General features: G+C 39.0%; 1 protein-coding gene across 3 annotated transcripts in view; it reads right to left on the bottom strand.

Annotated features, from left to right (window-relative positions):
* HIVEP2 (HIVEP zinc finger 2) overlaps positions 1-21,286 on the bottom strand; it is a 195,501-nt gene that overhangs the window by 13,261 nt on the left and 160,954 nt on the right. For 2 of the 3 annotated variants that reach the window (XM_032339350.1, XM_032339352.1), the window contains exons 3-6: positions 16,865-16,959; positions 10,509-10,553; positions 4,065-9,619; positions 2,929-3,083 (exon numbers count right to left, since the gene is read on the bottom strand). In XM_032339350.1, coding sequence (XP_032195241.1) covers positions 2,929-3,083; positions 4,065-9,236 — 5,327 coding nt within the window. In that variant the 5' untranslated portion in view covers positions 9,237-9,619; positions 10,509-10,553; positions 16,865-16,959. The remainder of the gene's footprint in view (positions 1-2,928; positions 3,084-4,064; positions 9,620-10,508; positions 10,554-16,864; positions 16,960-21,286) is intronic. The other variant, XM_032339353.1, reaches the window with a different exon arrangement.

Raw genomic sequence — 21,286 nt, 5'->3', positions numbered from 1 at the left:
TTGCAAGTTTTAACTCTATTTTTACAATCCTGGCATGAGAGTGTCTCCAAAATTTCTAGCTTACACAGGCTGAGCTGAGCTCACCAACTGTTGTCTACAGATTTGATCCGCTCTTCCCAAGGACCATGAATTTGCACTAAAGTGGAGTCCAAATTTCAAGTAGCTTCTGGTAAGTACTGTTATATAATAAAAACTAGAGATTCTATTTTTCAATCAAATTTGCATTTGTTTCCAGAAGAATTTAATAGAGAGGCTTGAAAGGATGTCTGAGGTCATCTAGTTTAATCAAATCAGTTAACCAAGTCTTAGGTATTCACCGTGATAATGCGTGAAAAAAACCTATTCAGTGCTAAACCATCACATTTTCTTTAGACTACAATGAAACATGATCAATCATAGAGTACAGTAGCATTCTATTGAATAATTCAATGAATATCATTATCTTTAAATCAAAGCTAGGCTAGAATTATGGGTCTAATGTCATTCTTGGAAAAATATTCCTTTCAAGAGGCTCTTTTTATAACTTCAAAATATAAACGGACATATAAAATGCCCTAATTCAGTACAGATTTAGTTTAAAGGCACTCCATTTACAGGTTTTTTTGTTTTGGTTTTGGTTTTTTACATTATAAGAGCATTGCCACTTCTCCATTTTGTCCTAGTAGCTAATCTGTCATCAGGAGTAAAAGTTCAACTTCATTTGTCCAACCAACTGAAGGATTTTTAGGAGAGAAAATCCAACCACATATTTAAATACTAACTCTGTTATGGATGCTATTCAATCTTAACATTATTTACATTTTGATCAGTACCAAAAGATCCAGGTGGGAATTAAGTAGTAACAATATCATATAGAATGAAACAAATAATTTTCTAGAAAGCCAATTTTCATCACAGAAGGACACCTTATGCTTAATGTAGCCCATCATCACAGTTGATGGGAAATGCATTTTATCTTCAGGTAATATAGTTTTATTTTTAATGTCTTACCTGTTTAACTTGCAAACAGTAAAATTCAGTATAAAATAAAGCTGCATATTAGAAAAATTTGTGCAAATAAAGTATTTTACCCTTCGACAGGTCTGCAGACCCATGAATCTACTTAGTACAAGAATTAATGGATTTTGAAAAAAATAAAAGCTATGTTTAATTAAATTACTAAATCTACGAATTGCATAAAGCACATATCCACTTAAAAATTTGGTCAGTAATACTTCTTTTTTAAAGTTATTCCTTTGCAATTACCAACATGAGAGGCAGTAGCACACTGCTTGGAATGAAGAGCTGGTCACCCCCTGGCAGAAGTTGGGTCACAGATTAAGAAATGATTGGGATGTAGCCCATACCACAGGACAATGAAAGGAGGAAGAAATACTATAAGGGCACAGTCCTTGTGGATCATAAAAACACAACAATAAAATATTCACATACGCTTTTTCACTTATGTCCTTCGTTGGTGGAGATGGGCTCTCCTAAGGTAATAAGGGTTTCTGCTAATCTAGTACAAGTGCACATCTATGAAGACTGCTGAATATAAGCATGTTGATTCAGTCACAGGGACCTCTTAGTCTCTGAGGAAAGATAAAATCTATATTTCTCTCATTTGTGTTAAAAGATGAGGGATGTCAACAAAATATCAAGACAGGTTTCAAGACTCCATACAACTGAGGTTTCAATGTTGAAAATACTAGACATCCAAAAGGGCCAACACTAAGAGGAAAACAACTTTTTTTTTTTTTAAAGATTTTATTTATTTATTTGACAGAGAGAAATCACAAGTAGATGGAGAGGCAGACAGAGAGAGAGAGAGAAGGAAGCAGGCTCCCTGCTGAGCAGAGAGCCCGACGCGGGACTCGATCCCAGGACCCTGAGATCATGACCTGAGCCGAAGGCAGCGGCTTAACCCACTGAGCCACCCAGGCGCCCAAGAGGAAAACAACTTTAATAATTCATCTCTAAACTGCTGAATCTACATGGGAAACAGATATATCCTATCAGTAAACATTCAATGTTTTATAATCAAATAAATAACATTTATTCTGTCTTCCAAATGTAACTAGAATAAATTCATGCTCATGGAATCATGTACATTACAGATCTATTGCAGAGATAAGGCTCATTACAACATAATGCCCCAAATGTGGTTAATATGCTTTAATATTTTTAAATTTTCTCTCATGTAACTGACTGAAATTAAAATACATTTCTATTGAAATTTAAAATTAGATGTTGCACATATGTGTAATTTTTCTTTACTGTATAGATATCAAAGTCATTGGGACCTTATCACTTGTGTTTCTACAACTCAGGATTCAACATTTAAAAAGAAATTCCCAAAGACAAAGAGACTGTCACAAACCAGAAGAAACAGGGAAAACATGACAAATAAATGCAGTGTGGTACCCTAGCTTGGATCCTGGGAAAGAAATAGGACACTGATGGAACTGGTGAATTCCTGACAAAGTCTGGACTTCAGGTAATACTAAAAGCAATAAAATGACCATCAAATTAACTAGTTCTTAGAATTATACATGAGTGTACATGATTATATTTTTGTAAACACACAATAAAATGTCCATTAATATTACATAGGAAAATAATTATAAAAGTAAAATTAAAGAAGGAACAAGCTTAGATGACATTAAGAGTCTACGAATTTAGTTGATTTCATAGTGCATGAGAGGTGTGAAAATTTAAAGCAGAAGCTCAAACCTTATGAACAGGGACATTATCATTGAAAGTAAGCCTTTGAGAGCAAGGGCATGAACTCATTATCTATTACCAGCCAGACTTCAGAAATGTGAATAGAGAAGGAATTCACCTTATACTTCCAACCAGAGTAGATACTATTTTTTCCACGTGTATATTCGTGACCATTTTCTCTGACTTAGAACTGAATGTCTCATACATACATGTATGTTTCCTTACCCTCCTTCAAAGATTTTAATTCGGATTGGCTCCGTTTGTTTAGATCCAATATCTTTATCTCCATGAATATCTCCTTTCCCTCTTTCCTTTAAGATATTTCCAACTAGTTTCCTTTCTAATTTGCTGCCAAATAAAAAGGATGCATCAGGTTTCATCTGTAGGACAAAAGAGAGAATCATTTCAAATGGTTTCCCTAAGACAGAGGAGAAGCCCACACATTCTGCTCTTCTCTAATCTCTGAAAATTAGCCTAAATTCAATTCTAAAGGGTTGCAGCCCAGTTACATGAAATAAGGGATGTTAGAGATAAAAGCGGAGAATGACACTTTTAATGGAATTATCCAACATTTTGTTAAAAAATAATACTCCTCTGTTGGCACTTACTCTGTGCAACACTAATAAAAGCAGAAAACATGTTCTGTATTCCTAAATACCAATGAAAACAATATCAATTAAGGACATATTTTCAAAAATTGTTGAAGGGAAATGGTAACCGGATTAAGTAAAATAGATTTTTAAACTCTATTTGTTTCATTAATAATTCGGCAAAAATTCCAACTGTCCCTTTTAGTATTTTTGCAATTTTATATGTGAGGTATTAATTGTTCATGTAGGAACAAATCAGATAACTGCTTGGAAAAATGAGTTTTGGGAGAGAAATAGAGAAAATAAATTTTAGTAAAAAGTATTGTCAATGCGAACACGCCCCCTGGAGTTTGTGGAGTTCAGTTCTGACACATGCACACTTCCTCCCAGGTCTTTCCTGTTACTGTCCTTTCCCATATTCACAGAGTTCTACGTCCTGTATCCACACTTCACAATCCCCTCACTTCCTCATATCAAAAGAAAATTGGATCTTCTGGGTCACTAACACAGGCCAGAAAGGAGAAGAACCCAAAGGAATCAGTCCCAGTGGTAGAATTTCATGGCACCTGGGTGAAGGAGAGATGTCCCCAAGACCCAGTTCACGGTCTGTGGCTTCTTCTCTTACTAGGGAAGGGAAATCAGTGTCGCGGAGGGCTCCCTCGACTCTAACCTTCATTTCACTTGTATGTTTTAGACCTTACGTCCTTCACTCTGTATTCTACTCAGCAAGCAAATCCACACTACAGGGCTTTTAGAAATGGTATCCATTACCTGAGCAAACTGCTTCCAAGCACTTGATGATGTAAGTTTGCCAGTTCCAGGTCTGTGCATAGCAGCCAGAGTATAAATTTCTGCAGTGATTTTTTGCTTGGACCTCAGAAGAGCCAGAGTGGTCTTGGTGTTCAATCCTGATGGGTTCGGGTTACAGGAACTAATGCACCATGAAGCATAAACCGAGGATTTGAAGGTGGCCTGTTGCATGTAATTGGGTTTTGTATAATTCAAGAAGCACCAACTCACGGTAGTTGTTGTCCGCAGACTAGGGAACTGAAGAATCTGCTGGAAATCTGCCACATCCGTGAAAAGAAGAGTTGAGTTTGCCATTTTCCTGCTTGGGCCAGAGGCCATGTGCACCAGCATGCCAACAGGAAGCTTCTGGCCCTTTCCTTGCTCTTCAAGCTGACTGTCTCCCGGAGGCAACGAGGAGCTCTGTGGGCTCATGCTCATATCAGATGCTGTCTCATCAATATCAAGTTCATCTGAGGACTCTCTGCTTTCAGAAGGCCCACTGGACTTCTGGCCTAGAGAGGGTGCCCTGGAGTTGGGTGGGAATGGCTCCCTCAAGGGCATGCTGGCAGATGGATGGTCTTGAGATGAGGAAGGGGACAGTGAGGAGAAGGAAGATGACCCTGACTGCAAGCCATCTTTTGGCTCAGAAGCACAACCTTGTCGAACCAGCTGGGGTTTCTGTGGGCGGGACATATCCTTCTTGATGTCTGAGCTGGTTAGCTCCACAGCACTGAGTTCCTCGACAATCTGTCCGTACATCTTTTCTTCTTTGACCCTTTTCTGCTGCTTTGTTTCCATGAAGAGTTCTAAGCTGCTGGCTGGAGAAAGCATCCGCTTGCTACCTCCCAGCGTGGCCACACCGTCAGACGTGGAAGGCAAACATAAGGGGATAGAGGATTCCAAGCCAAGGGGTAAGGTCTGAGGTACTTTCCAGATGGGGTATTTTTCTAAGCCTGCATGTTGCCCCAACATCTGGGCAATGTTGAATCCTATCCCTTGCATGGCCGCATTGGTCACCAATGTTCTTTGGGTAGTATTCTCGTCAACTTTGCATATGACAATTGCCGGACTGTTCTGCCCAAGTATCTGAGAAATGCTTGTGTACATGACACTCCCATAGGATGGGACGTGGGTCTGGATCCTAACAGGAACCACTGTTCCTGGCAAGGACTGTAAAGGCCCGGCATTTGCTGAGGCAAAATCTTCTTGAAGAACCTGCTCAGAGGGAGTATCAGGTGACTTGGTGCTCTGGTCTGATGGAAACTTTGGAAGAATGTTCTTCGAGTGTAGCCCTGATGTTCCTGAATAACATGGGTAAGTCTGCTCTTTCGTGTGTGCATAATCAGCAGATTTCTTTCCAGTGTGCTCTGTAATATGCTCTAAGGGATAGCCAGGATGGATTTCTGCCTGGAAGGAAGGCTTGCCACAGCTCTTCTGAGGGTGCTGCATGAGGGCATGTGGGAAATGTGCCTGCCACCAGGGAGGCTGCTGAGCTGGTAAATGAACCATACAGACGGTGGGATATTGAAACTGAAACAAGGCATTCTGGATGGGAGAAAATGGAATAGTCTCTTGATGTGGAAATAAGTGCGGCTGCTCAGACAAGTGCTTGCTCGCAATGTAGGATGTTGGTTGTATCAAGGGATTTCTCAGAGATTCCTGACTGTCCATGTGCACGATCTGCTGTTGGGCCAAGTGGAGTGGCCCTGAGCTCAGCTGGCCACAGGGCCCGACAACCTGCTTCCCGGGGTCCTCTGCCTGGAGAGGAGGCAGCACAGAGGTGGGCGCGTGGTGCCATGCGGCCCTGAGGCCGGCGTGCAGGTGCTCCATCTGCTCCTGCTTCACACTCAGATCTGCACCAGCCTCACCCTGGGCGATCTCCGGAGAACCGCTGAAGGACGCCTGCCGCACCAGGAAGCATTTCTTCCTCTCCCGCGACGGAGATAACGTGGTGCCGGCCGATGCCCCTGCCACCGGGGCGTGGGACAGATTCCCATAATCAAAGGATTTGCTCCGGATTTCTGGAACCTCAGTTGGGTGAGGACAAGGCATCTGCTCGGACGAGCAGCGCCGCATCTCCTTTTGGTGGTGGTGACCCGGGACGGACAATGAGTAGGACCCAGCAGGGACAGTCAAAAACTCGGAATGCTTCCCAAACTCATCCTGCTTAGGAGGTGCGCCAAGCTTGATGGATTCTTCTCTTTCGAAAGACATGGAAAAACTGGAGCTATGGGACAGGTTGCTTTCCTGACTGGGGCTGCGGGAGAGGCCGGTGCCTGTGGATTCAAAGCTGGATTCCCCTGAAGAGTGCTCCATATCAGCAAGGCGCAGTCGCTTCTTTTTGGGTGGCAACTTCTCGGCTGGGAGCTGGGAAAGGGTCTCGCTTCTCTGGGGCCACTGAAACTCCTCCACAGGCTTTTCCGGCTCTTTACTCTGGGTGTCTTTCTCCTTCTCTGGTTTATCAGGCTCCTCTGTCACTCGAATCTCAGGAACTTGAATGTTGTGCTGGCGCACCAGCCTGGGTTGCGCATGGTAGGACTGCTGCTGAGCATGCTGGGAAGGGGAGGGCTTTCCCCCACTTTCAGCACTGTCTGCCGGTGGAGCCCACTCTGGACTCACCGGGGCTTCAGAAATCTCACTGTCACAGGTCTCAGAAGGCGAGGAGGCTTTATCCTGTGCGCTAGCCCCCAGTTCAGCTGACTCAGACCTTTCGAATGAATTGGGTCGGCTCAGTGAGTTTGTGTGCTGAATCACAGAAATCACATTTCCAGGAGGCTTCCTGCCCGCTAGGTCTGACATCTTGTCTGAATCAGTGGCTGAGGGTGACTCCTCGGACCCAAGAGATGGGCTTCCAGATTGGAGTTGGGGTCGACAGTGCTCAAAGCGCTCAGAGTGGCTGTGAGAAGGGTTCTCCTGTCCAGACATGGAGAATCCACCTCTTAGTCCTTCCTGCATCTGCAACTTGGGGTCGTAGTCGGAAGTCATCATGCCCATGGGAGTGCTCACAATGCTGCTGCAAATCATGGGGGTGTCCTCCTCATCTCCTACACTCTTCTCTTTCCGGCGTTTTCTATTTTCACATGTAGTTCCAAACACGGTTGGCACACCCTGCAATGGCACCGTGGGATCCATAAAATATTCGCCACCATGTTTTAAAGAGCTGAAGCAGGAAATGTCCCTGTAGCCTTGCTTTGGCGTCTCAGAGTCTTCCCATTTCTTGTAGGGTTTCCGGCAGACATCATAGTCATAGCCCATCCGGTCCCCAGACATTAATTTCTTTTCCTTCAGGGATAAGCCTGTGATACTCTTTGACATTCTGCCATGGTGTTCTGCCTCCATGTGCCCCTCTTGTACTGAAGGCAGCTCAAATGCAGCTTGTCTTCTTAACATGCGCTGAGGGGGTATTCCTACCGTCCCTGGATAGAACACATCATCGGAACCAGACATCCTTTCATCAAATGAGTGACTTCCTCTCAAAGAAGGAGGAATACTGAGATTAGTTGCTGAAGAAGTTGGCATCGAGTTGCTTCTAATAAGGGGTGAAGAGTCCACAGGAGCTTCTAAGAGAATTGGGTTGCTGCCTTGGAAATTTGCAGGAAACAGCTTTCCTTCATTCCTGATAGATGATGGCATAGTCTGGGATTGCCTGGATTCGCTGTTGAATTTCGTGGATTTCAGCATGCTGGTTTGACAGGGGTCGATTTCTCCCTTGCTTGGGATCAGCTGTGAGACAGGATCTTCAAACATCTTGACATCTAACCTGGTGTTTACGTGAGGTAATGACTCCATCATGCCCTTTCTCCCCATTGTGGCACGCTCCTGACTTGCGGTTGTAACACTGAGTGTATTTCTGGGACTAAGCCGACAGTATTTTCCAAAGATGATTTCTTCGTAAGACTTTGCATTTGTGTTTGGAGGGCTTATTTGCTGCTCTGCACTTTCTGAGCGAGAAAAGTAACCGGAGTCAGTACTTCCTTTACTGTGCGGGCTCAGAAGGTTAAGAGATGGCTCAGAATCTTGTCCTTTTTTCTCTGACAGTCTTAGTGCAAGTTTCTGTTTCACTGTGTGGGAATCATCAGGCTTAGTATTTAGAGACGGGTTTGGTAGCATATCAGAGCCTATATACTGAGAGCTTTCACTAGGTAAAGGAATCCCACTTTTGGGGATAATCAAAATGGGCACTTTCATGGGCCCTCCCAGTGATTCTTCCAGTGACCCATGATAGCCCCCTCTGCTGGCAATATCCAGTGGGATCGATGGGCCAGGACTCATTTTCTCAGAAGCCTCAACAAATAAAGAGCTCTCCTCATCCGTGTCTGTACTCTGCTCACCGTCTGAATGTATTTCTGCTTCTACATCAATAAAACCAGCCTCTAGGTCCAATTTAGATACAGCTGACTCTGTGAAAGGGACTAATCCTGCCTTAATTGCATGGGCATGTGACTTCCTGTGCTTATACAAATTGCTCTTTGTCTTGAACGAGAAACCACAAGGTATACATGGATATGGCCGCTCACCAGTATGGGACCTGATATGTTTTTTCAGTACGCTTGGTTTGGCACACGCCCTGCTGCAGTAGGGGCAAATGTATTTGCCGGGCTTTTTGGGTTTGTGCTCTTTCTTGTGAGCATCTTCTGACTGTTCGATACTTTTCTGAGAGTATTGGCTATAAGCAGGGTTCAGACTTGAAATCTTTTTTCTAGGGTAACCACCACCGTGGCCGTGTATAGGAAAAGAAAATAAGTCCTCGGAGGCAACAGATGGCAAAGGGCCAGGGAAAAGCCACGGAGGGCCTTCGAGGCTCTGATGTGGCTTGTTGCTGTGCATGACCCCCTGTGGCAATGAGTGCTGAGGGAAAGAGAGTGAATGTTGGCATGAGTAAGGACTCGGACGGTGCGGTGGGTATTGCTTCTCTGTGACCTGCTGTGCCACGTCGCTAGGTGAGGCCAGTTTCCCAGAACCAAAAAGTTGTGCTGATGCTGTGTCTCCAATTTGCTCAGGATCTATTTGTGGTTGCCGCTGTCCTTCTTGACTGCCAAAAGTGCTCATCTTAATAACAGCTGATTGTTCCTGTCTCCATCTACCTGAAGCCTTATCAGTTTCTCCAGACCTTGAGGTAGCTTTTTGTCCTAGAGCTGTGTCCCCGGTGTCCATTTTGTTACAAGGTCTTCAGTGCTAGTTCACTTGAAAGCCATGCAGACTCATGCAGTGTCTTCCACGCTGTGCTTTTCAGAGCTCGTTTACTTCCATGTTGCAGGGTGTCTGCAGACTTGCTGAGTGCTCCTTCTCTTTGGAAACTTCCACACCCACCCCGTAGTCTTATGGGCATTCGATGGTAATTTCCTTGGACCAGGGCTATAACACAGTTCTCTCCATTGCAGAACTGTCCATCCAAAAGCTAAGTGCAAATCTATAAAGATTTCTTATGGCATTTGAATATTTTCAACTAGCATGAAATTGGGATGAAGAGCCTGGGAGAAATTTTGCCCATCAACTACAGCAAAGTTCAACTGCCAGTTTCACTAAGATAAAATGATCTGAAAGAAAAAGAAACACAAAGAGATCGTCATAACAGTTATCTAGTTAGAAACCAGAACCAATCCCAAATAGCCAGGCTGACCTTGGATAAATTGAAAATGATTTTTACTCTAAGGAATACTTAAAAAAAAAAAAAGATTTTATTTATTTACTTTAGGGAGAGAGAGAGCATGAACAGGAGGGGAAGATGGAAAGGGAGAGAATATGAAGCAGACGCCACGTGAGCACAGTGGGACTTGATCTCAGGACCCTGAGATGGCAATCTGAGATAAAACCAAGAGTCAGAGGCTCAACAGATTCTGCCCAGGCACCCTTCCCAGGAATACTTTTTATAGCTGTCACATTAGTTCCACAATGAAAAGATATTAATTTCAAACATGGCATTAAGTCATAAGCATAAATTTCTTCAATGCTTTAATTTTGGTCATCCTTTTATATACTCCTTAGTTTCGGTTAGAAAAGCATTTAAAAGAAAGCTTCTGATTGACATCATTTATGTAACTGTAACATTTTTTAAAGGCTTCATTAAAATAAATTTAGACCTATTTCTGAACAAGTTGTATAAATTACATACTTAAGTGTATTACATATTTCTCTATATGGACATTTTATAGATTAATATATGTATAATAAAACAAATACATGCAAAACATATTTCAAATATTTAAATATATCATGTATTTTATATATATCTATATTTATATTAACATACAATACAGATATATTTTATAGATTAAAACCGGTGATCAGCAGAACTAGCTAAGACTATAAGAATTAAAGATTGTCCCAGATCTTGGGAAAAGGCAGGAAAATAAACAATTATAATATCTTCATAAAACTTGAAAAACAAAACACATTTTTGTGATAGTTTGAAAATATTATGATTACCTGAATGGTTTAGCATTCTCATGGACATGATTGTCTTGACGCTTCCTGGGTAGAAAATAAACGCAGTTAGGAAAAATTGTTCCATGAAACCACAACATTGCTGTATATAAAGGTCAGTTTAATGTAATGTGCCCTAAAGAAAAAAAAGATTAACCAGTGACTGCTCTGAATATACTCTGCTAAAGCAGTAAACTTTATATTAACTCTATCCAAAACAACTGAGAGGGAAAAAATTATTAAAAATTTAGTAGCATTTTCTAATATATAAGATTATTATATCAAAACATCTTCGTTTTTTGACACAAGTAGCCTGATTCTAATTAGTTAAATATTTTTTAACGATTTTATTTATTTATTTATTTGAAAGGCAGACAGCATAAATGGGTGGGGAGAGGCAGAGGGAGAGGGACAAATAGACTCCCCACTGAGCAGAGAGCCCCACATGGGGCAGGATCCCGGGATTGTGAGATCATGACCTGAGTTGAAGTCAGGCACTTAACTGACTGAACCACCCAGGTGCCCCTAATTCCTTAAGTATTAAAACTTGAGAATAGTGGAGGGTTTTTATTGAGCCTATAGGTTTACACATTTAAATTTATATCACAACAAATCAAGGAATTCTCCAGATGGCTGTGAATGGCTCAGGGAAACTTAACAACTTAGAAATAATTAGATTTTAAGTGAATAGTCATCTTCCATAAGTGAATGGCCATTGTCATACCCAGAGGATTCTGAGAATTTCAGTGTTCAACTCTATCAATTATGATGAAAACTGAGAGGCTTCCCTGATAGGCAGTGTGGCAGTGCTTACCAAAGTAAGAAAGAATATAGTCTTTGGCCCAGAAATTCTATTGTTGGAAATTTATCCTTACAGAGGTACCTGCACAAGTGCACAAAGACATGCATACAAGGACAGCTTAAATTAAAATATGACTCCGCCAGGGACGCCTGGGTGGCTTAGTGGGTTAAGCCTCTGCCTTCGGCTCAGGTCATGATCTCAGGGTCCTAGGATGGAGCCCTGTATCGGGCTCTCTGCTCGGCGGGGAGCTTGCTTTCCCCTCTCTCTCTGCCTGCCTCTCTGCCTACTTGTGATCTCTGTCTGTCAAATAAATAAATAAAATCTTTAAAAAAAAAATATGACTCCATCATAAACTCAGCCATTTAAAAAAATAAAGTACAGCAATATGTACCCATATAGGAACTCATCCAGAAGATAGTAGCATTGAATGTTAAAAACAACAATAAAAAACTCACTGCACCCTAGGATGCATTTAAGAAAAACGTAATCTACAGGGATGCCAAATGGCTTTTAACTCTCCTTAAATTAAACTGCGAAGTAGAATCAGGGAGTCAGAAGAAGGGGCATATGCCCCTTCCATATCTTTCACTACTTTTTACCTTATGATTTTTGGTGATTTTTGTTTTTGTTTTTGTTTTTTGTTTTTTCTTTTCTTTTCTTTTTTTTTAGGGAGAGAGAGAGAGAGCAGAAGCAGGGGGATGGGGGAGGGGCAAAGGAACAGAGAGAATCTCAAGCACATGCCCTGCTCAGCACAAGCCCAACTCTGGGCTTGATCTCACAACCCTCAGATCATGACCTAAGTCAAAGGAACAAAAGTCTTTTGGGTGAGGAATATTTGTAACAAGACATCTGTAATCAAAAGTTCCTTCTGCTAAGAGCCAGTGATTTGTAAAGCAATAGATGGAAAAACTAACAATATGCATATTAACTTTGGTTTGCTGGAAAGTTTTACTATTGGATTGAATTTTTCCTCCACACCGATCTTCTGCATACTTTTATAGGTAATAAGACAAAAACTGAAAGAGAAGTAATGGCCCTATAATACTGCAATGCAAATTTACTTCAGTCAGAGCAATCGTGCTAACAAGAATATGCAATGTCGAACCCAAATTGACTGAATTTTTTCTCTAATTAACTAAGTATTTAAGGTTTATGTAAACACAACCACAAACTTTTAATGGTGAATAGTACCCTCTAAATGGAAAGCACAGTGTATTTTCAACTCAACAGATGCAACTGTGAGCCTCTCCTCAACTAGGAGGTAGAGCTTGAACTGAGTAATTTCTAAGTTACTTTTCATATGTAATATTTTACATGACTTTGACCTGTATATGCAGCTCTTTTGCAAGTAATAACAATGATAATGCTTATCATTAATAAGTAATATCAACGATAATGATATGGCATTTACCATATGCCAGATACTGATACAGAGCTTCCTAGGTATTACCTTATTGGCTCTTCATGACAACTCTATGTGATAAGTGTTATTATACCTATTTGACAGAATCATGAGCCTGAGGGAGGATCAATCTCCTTAGGGAAGTTGACTGTCAGAACCAGTCAAACCCAGGTTTGGCTCACCTCCAAGCCTACAAGACCTCATCTCTCCCATCCACTTAGGCTAGTAAGTTTTATCGTAACTTAAAATAATACATCTTCAGAAATACTTTCTCCTAAATATTGTCCCTTGGATTTTAATATTTCCAGTCCTTAAATTGTTCATCATCCTGGGAGAATATATGAGTTTTACATGGTTATACTATAGAAAGTGTCCTCAAAATGCCACTTCCTAGAAATCACACAAATCCATAATTTAAATAATGTTCAAAATGACTAAATTGTACAAAGTATATATTGTCAAAATATAAAGTATTAAGAACAGTATTATGAGGACAACTTCTTGTGAGAACATGAGAAGTTATCATGACAGATAATTGAAGTGCTTTGAAAAGTGCTCCTTTTTAAGGAAAGGAAGAAGCTCACAAGTGAAAATTAGGCATATGGTCACTTTCCATTCATTGGTTTACCCAGAATAACATAAAATTTTGCTTTAAAACACTGACTTCAAATTAAGCAATTACATAAAATTTTTTGGAAAAATAGGATTGGAATAATACATTTAATAATTAAATAGAGTAAAACATTTTATTTAGTAATGAGATAATATCTTTATAAATCACACAGTTTTAATTTCTGTGGTATACGGTAGTAAATTAAAACCATTATACCCTAAACAACACATACACAATTCTTATTCACTAAGAACATATTACAAAAAAAGAGATGCACAAATTAAAATCACACAAAGGCAGTACTATTTTGCTACTAAAGAATGAGCCAGAAGATGAAGAAAAGTGACATACCAAAGATTCAAAAGCCGGTATTTCGTGGTCAGAACAAAAATTACCTAGAAAGTTTAGTTAATTGTGGAACTTAAATTTTAGGAAAAGAGCCTATTCAGGAAAAGTCAAAATCTACTATTTTATTTAAAAAATCGATTTTGCTGATATCACATGGGACTATCCCATATTCCAATAGCATTTATTATCCAGAAAATTTTAAAATTCAAAACTTTGATCCCAGTCAAAAAATACATTGACAGTATAATACAGTTATGCAAATAGCTTCTGTCAGGGAGACCATTCCCTTTTAAATTTCTAAAGACAAGCCTACCTAAAATGTCCAACCATGTTATCTCGAAACTGGATGATCGTCTGAACCACATTCCCTACTTCAGGTCATACCGGAAGAGCTTCTGTCTGTGTCTGAGCTAGAGGTCTCAGCAGGACTGGGGATCCCTCTGGTCTACCTTCCTCTAAAATCCAACATCTCATTTTTCACTGCAGTGAAAAGCTTAAGAATATCACGAGGGAATTGGGAACTACTCCTATTTCACATCTACCTTTTCCATTAGATTTTAAACATAGCTGAGAATATAGCATTTCTCTTCAACACCAGCCTTGGAGAGGCTTCAAATAACTGCTATCCATAAAATCAGTTTCCTTCTTGCAGTTTCTGAGGCATATGGAGACAAATAGAAGGGAGAAAACACGAGTGATGGGTCCTTAGAGGAATATACTGATCATGTTCTTAAACCACTAAAAATGTGACTCTCTTTATCAATCTCTTGTCTACAGTTGTTTTATCTTGGAAATGGGAAAGAATTTGCCATGTAAGTTGTGTGTACCATAGATCTATTACTGGGCATAGCATATTTGTCTTGTTAAAACCAAACAGGATTTGGGGATGTTCCACAGTCTCTTTGCTGCTCCCCTCAACTTCCAATCCGGGGAAGAATTCACTTTTAATCTCAAGGCTTTCAAAGTTGAATCCAAGATGAAATGATGACATTCATCTTTTTTTGTTAGGTGTTACTTTTAATCTAACTACCAACAATGATAAATTCCTGAGCTTCTGTCTTATTGTTTAAATGTATGAAAATGCTTATTAATAGGGAAATGGTAATAATATTATTACGACCCATCAAAAGTGCCCTTGTATGTGCCTGCAGCTTTACTTACATTTTCTCAATAGACATCTATTTGGCACTATGAAATCCATAGTTATGTGGTTAATTACAGCTATATCACTTCTCTATTTTGAAGCTATGTCTCATTTTTCATATTCCTAAATGTACGCTAAAAGTTAAATTTCCAGTTTTCCCAATCAATTGATATGTTCAAAAAATGTAATATTAGAGCAATCCTCATATGGGGAGAAAAAAAAAAAAAAACCCAGCCAGTTATTTCATTCTGTGAGATTTCTTTTTATGGTAAGCAAACCCACGCAGAGTCATTTTTGGCACCCATTGCCAACAAAGGAGAGATATTCCAAACACAATTTCGCATTCACATTTGAAATTTTCCCAATGTCTTTGAGCTCTACGAAAGGAGTGAGATATTTCGTTGGAGAATATGACTCTGGGGTTTCCTGTGGATGGTGCTCTAGCCGGTAGAAACCCTTCAAGGCGGTAAAGACAGGCACTGCCTGGCAGCGTAGGCACATTTTTCAGAGGGGGACAGTGTTGAAAAAGATATTATCCTCTGCATGGCTATTACATGGAAGAGTTGCATTTTTCTAAAAGTGTGCCCTCTCCCTTGGCCACTCTTCACAGTCCCACTCAAATAAATTTGGCACCCAGTTAAATAATTTCCTCAGACAGGCCTTGAAAGGAAAGGCACAGAAACAGCCTCCCGTATAGACCTCAACAGAGGTCTCTTCAGGATAACAGCTGGGTGGGATTGGCAGGAAGGCAGGCTTGCTCTGCAGATGAATAAAGGCTTACAGTATCCAGAGTTGTCAATCTGGGATCTTTTGCTTAGAAAAACACTATCTTAGAAAAAAATCTTTACCTCAGGAAATTAATCATTACTTGCGTGGTGGCAAAAGTCAAGTGTGCATCACATAATAACATCCTAAATAATGATGGTATAAAATGACTGGTAACAGACACTACCTCTCTACTTTCATAATCTTCGTATTAAACATTTTTAAAAATCAAAGTGGTCATTTGGCCTTTTTTGAGAATGAGGGGGGTATTACACTTGTAAACAAGTATGCACATCTTAAAATAGCAATCACTGAATAAAACTTTGGAAGCCGTTTCCATATATTTGCTTTTAAAATGCCAGAGATCAATTACCAAATATTTTAAGAAATATATGAGCATCTCAGGGCACAATCATGGTCTCACAAATCAATACCACATAGGAGGACTGGGTAAGGGGGAAAAGGATCTACAAAAAAACTGTGACCACTGCCAGAATCCAGCTGAATACAGACTTATTTCCACAGGATGATTAAAAAAAAGGCACCGTTCTGAGAGCCAAATTCATTATAAATGCTTCTTTTATTAGTAAAAATCCCCATAACAACCTTAGTTCTCCCTAAAATAAGCCAAGTTGCCAATATGAAGAGGATACTGTATATTAATATAAAACCCTGCCAATTGAGAGAACTTTTAGAAAAAAGTAAAAATATTTTGATGATTACCCTCTAATTTGACATATGTTAAAATCCAATTTGATATTTAAAACCTAATGGAAAACTAAACTGTGTATTTTTCCACACTGGCTACACTGAGGGCATGATTGCAGATGTTTGTATAGTTTGCATATTTAGTCAAGGTATTTATGGCTTATTTTGACTGCAGCCTGCTTCTTTCAATATCTTGTTCTAAAAGTTTTTTGCAGGTTTTTTGTTGTTGTTGTTGTTTTTTTTTTTTTTTTTTTTTTTACAATTGAGATTTTTTTTCCTCCTTTGTAGAGCCAAAATAATTATGATTTACTAAGTAGAATATTACATGAAAATAAACCTTGCCAGAAAGAAATTCTCTTAAATGAGATTATCTTAACTAAAGGAATTATCATTGCAACTGGTTTGCAAAACAAAACAAAACTTTCACAACCCTTTTTTCTGGAGAGGGCATATATATTGTTTCCTCCCTGATTTAATGTCGAAGTTGGTTTACAAATGGGTACATGGTAGGCCAAAACTGCTTTCCAAGTTAAATATAAAAACAATTAGAATAAAGTAATAAATTGTAGTTATTAACCTGTTATCCACATATCAAAAGACGGCATCACAACCATCGATGCCTTCCACGAGGCCGACTCTCCCCACAGGAACTCATGCACAACTTCGGGGAATCTAAAAAATGAACAAGACTATTTTTTAAATGATGGCACTTGTAGTCAATTTAAGAGGCATGCTTTCTTCATTCACAGAAACTGCTTTCTTTGAAGAAAGAAAATTTGGAAGAGGATCTCTCAAGAAGACATTTTTTTTTTCCTGAAGAAAAAAATTTCCTCTCTTTTAACATAGTTAAAATCTTTTGAACAAATACTTGTATTCAAAAGAGAATTGCCTATACCAGCAAAAGTGGGGGCAATTAGGAAAATAATGGCAGGGTTATATCTTAACATATTGGAACTAGAAATTATGCCTTGGCTGTGCATGACACAGTCCCGCCTTCAAGCTGAGAGTCTTATAAAACTTACTGTGGTATATCAGCAAAGAAATTGCAAAGGATGAAATCTCAGATAACCTCGTCGCGAATTCTTTTCTATAGTTTATTATATTATTCTTAGATGGTTATTGTATATTTGTTCCTTTTTTTTTTTTTAATATTGCTTTTTCTTCCAGACAAGTTAGAGTCTCATAGGAAGGACTAAAGATTCAAGACATGGCAAAATGTGCCTTAATCCAGGCCTACTTCATGTGAGCATTCCAAGTGCTCAAAGGAAGTAGTTCGCTTTAACGTCCCCCCTTTCCACACCACCACAGTATCACTTCCGGACCCCCTGTGCGCTTTGAGATCTGAATCATTATAAGCAAGTAGGCCCACTTGGTTCCTCAAAAGGCACAAAAGGTACAAAAATAGCTTCCGCAATTGAAGCAAGAACCTTGTCAGCAGCCAGATGAATGTGGGTGGTCAGATAAGATTCCGTTGCTGCAAAGGGCAAATTATTAAGCAAATGCTAGATTTATTTTCTTTTTAAAACTATGTTCTCCTTGCCTCAAATCAACCATTTGTTGCTACTAAAAATGACACTTGACAAGCTCTACTGCTCTCCAAATTGAAAGCTTCATCAAAGCCAAAGAGCATGATTGATTAAATACTGAAAGGAAAAGACATATATTCTATAAGATAATTAACTGTATCTATATTTTTAACAAACCAAATAACACCTCTTTAAAGAAAAAAAAAAAACAATCTAAAGTGCTTTAAAAACACACACACAAAAACTATACTTTGGCAATATGACCAACTCTAAAGTAAAGCATGGCAACCCTCCGGACCAAAAAAAAAAAAAAATAATAATTAATAAATCACTGAGCTATTTTGCACTCCGAACAACATTCACCTATGACATAAATGGGCCAAGAATCTATAGATACAGCTATTTACAGGGAAAAATAACTTGCAGTATTCAGTGACTACATATGATTGACAATCCCATAGTCACTGAACTTAAGAGGTAATTAAGGAAAAGAAGAACATAGCCGCTAGAAGGCCAGCACGGGCACCCACTCCTTCCAACTGAGTTGCAAACTATAGATAGGTACCCAACCATTCCCAATCCCAGAAATCCTCATTCTTGCCAACAGCTTCCACAGGCAAAACAGAGCACAAGAGTATCCCTCAGACAAGCTGTGACAGGGCAATGTTCCCAGTTCTGAATCTGCTTTTCCAGGCTTAACTTTCCAGGACTATGGCTACTAGAAATAGGAAACACTTATCTCATAACATGCACAAATATTTGGAATTTGAGATTAGAGAACCTCCCTTTTTTCCCTCAATAAGATTGAAATTTCTTTGACATGCCTTATAATTCATGACCTCTTCAATGTTTGGTTTTCCCTTGGAAAACAAAAAAATCAGTGGCAGGGATATTACACTTCCATTTTACCTTACAGAAACTTCCAGGTAATTAGTGTGATTTTAAGGCAAAGATCTGGGTGATATTAACATGAAAGATATGACACCAACTTTGGTGACTGTACACAAATAATTTTGTTGCAAATTAGAATCAGTAACGGCTTCTACAAAGGAGGCAGTTATTACTATTACCATAAAGACCTGAAGATAACCATCTCAGAAAATGATTTTTGCATTAATTTTAAATGAGTTTTGGGGCCTGTCTCCTTATCAAAATACAAGACAAATCTTTCCTCAAATGGTTCTTGAGAATGTAGTGTGACAACTTATGCTTATGTTCCCTGGAAATCAAGACTTCACACAGTATACTTTTAAACGATGGAACAAAAGAGGAGAGATTTTCATTTCTTTAACTTTGCTTTTCGGTTATTAGATTCATAAGAAATCATCAAGCAATGAAACTTTAATATTTAATAAAACTAACAATTTTAATTCAGAAAGTGTTAATGGATCTTGTTAAATAACCCCACATCATTTAAAATTCTTTCCTAAATAGGGGGTGAAAATTATCTTTCACTTTACGAAGTACAGACTGATTTTTCTGTCATCTATAGGCTTACAGGAGAGTTCCTCAAAAATATTTTCCAATTCCCCCATCTCCAGCATGTAAAAAATACTTGGAAAATTTGATCATTACTGTTTCTGTCCCAGTGGTTTCTCAACCCTTCTACTCTTAAAAAATCTTGGCATTAGATATTTATTCTTGGGTGCTTATAAGGTATTGTCACTAAGCCAAGCAAGGAACACACTGAGTTGTGATAGTAAATGATAGACGAGATAGATAGATAGATAGATAGATGATAGATAGGTAGGCAGATAGATAGATAGATATGTTTTTAAATATCCATTACTGGTAGGAATTTTTATTATTTCCAATCTCTATATTTTCCAAATTATTTTGAGACAAGTTAGGACTTAATAGTTTAATACGACTTTCTGATGAGTCTTGCAAAACGTTAAAGCTTCATTGGCAAACTTCTTGTGCAAATATAAGTACCTTCCATCATTCTTTTTCCCCCCCCCTTAGGTTAAATAAATGCACACTAGATCATAATTTTAGAAGAGCTGATAAGATAAACCAGTTGCATTTTAGATGAGAGTTGTCACTATAAAAATAATTATTATTCGCATCAGCTCTATGAAAAATGGCAAATAGGACTGGAAACAAGATATGGTCCTTCTGTTTCTCATTTAAAAGAATGAACACTGCTCTTCACACTCTAGAGAAGAGATACTTATATTCAATAGTAGTAAAAGAAATTCCAAAGTAGTAGGTAAAGATGGGAGAAGGGTACTTAAAGAGAAACACATGCTCATGATACATTTTATTAATTCCTCCAGTTTTTTGAAGAGAGGCATCTTTTCCCCACCCAAAAAAGGAAAAAAAAAAAAAAAGGCTCTAAATGGGCCCCTGGTTCCACTTCGGAGTGTCTGGTGTGGCAAGGTTAAGAGGTGGCTGGGAGGTGGTAGAGAAGGCAGGCACACATGATGACATGATGACAACACACACACACACAGACACACACACACACACACACACACACACTTTGATTGGTGTGATGATTATAAGCTTAGATCTTTGGAAGCAGTTTGTAAATCAAAGTGAAGGTTGGGGCTGGGGTTTGAAGTGGAAAGAAGAAGAAAAAGGGTTAAAGAGATACAAATAGGAAAAGGAAAAGGTAGTAATTTTTGGAACATGGAACAATTAATTACGACAAGGCAGAGGCTCTGAAAAGTCACAAAATGTGTGTGGGAAAAGGGAGTTTCCACAAAAGGAAGTTGGGGCAAACTGAATCAAATTCATCTATTTTGTCTTTTTGCTTAGGGTTCTGATTCTAGAAATTGCTTGTGAACATGATCCCAGAGCTACCTGTGGTCTTTGCTGCTTCTCAGCATGTAGCTGCTGCTGGAGCACAGACAAGACACAAAATAGAACATTGTGTAAATTAATATTACTCAAAACAACCAAAAAAGTAGGCGCATGTGATTTAGGGATATAACTTAAGTCTCCTTAACTAGATTTTTTGGTCACTATTTAATGACACTTTTAGGCATTTGTCAATGCCCACTATGCACCAGAAAATAGGCTAAGTTAGCAAAATACAGAAAGGGAGAGGCAAGCTCTCTATTTAAGACTTCAGAGCCTAATAGGGTGATATTCATGAACAAACAATTTTTACAGAAAATAAAATAAATTCAATGAAAATTTTAATTTTCCTAAAATGAGTAAAAGGTAGAAAAATTAGTTGTCAGAGTGTTTTTGGTGCTTTGACTTATGTCAAATATAAATATAGTACAGGGAGAACACAAAAGAGGGAATGGTCAATTTTATCAAGAGAATTAGGAAAGGTTTAGTGAGGAATAGATATTGAGTAAGTCTTCAAAGAAAACTCTGCTAATACACAAAACTACACAGTTCTCAATGTTAGTTTGAGAAATAAATACACTTGTCTGGTATATCATTCCAGTTTTTCTCTAACTGTATATGCTTTTAGGAATGGTGAAAAGTTAGTTCACAGAGTTACTTAAGGAATA

Source organism: Mustela erminea, chromosome 4 (assembly GCF_009829155.1).
Source record: "Mustela erminea isolate mMusErm1 chromosome 4, mMusErm1.Pri, whole genome shotgun sequence".
NCBI classification, from domain to species: domain Eukaryota; kingdom Metazoa; phylum Chordata; class Mammalia; order Carnivora; family Mustelidae; genus Mustela; species Mustela erminea.
This window is presented reverse-complemented; position numbering and strand designations above follow the sequence as displayed.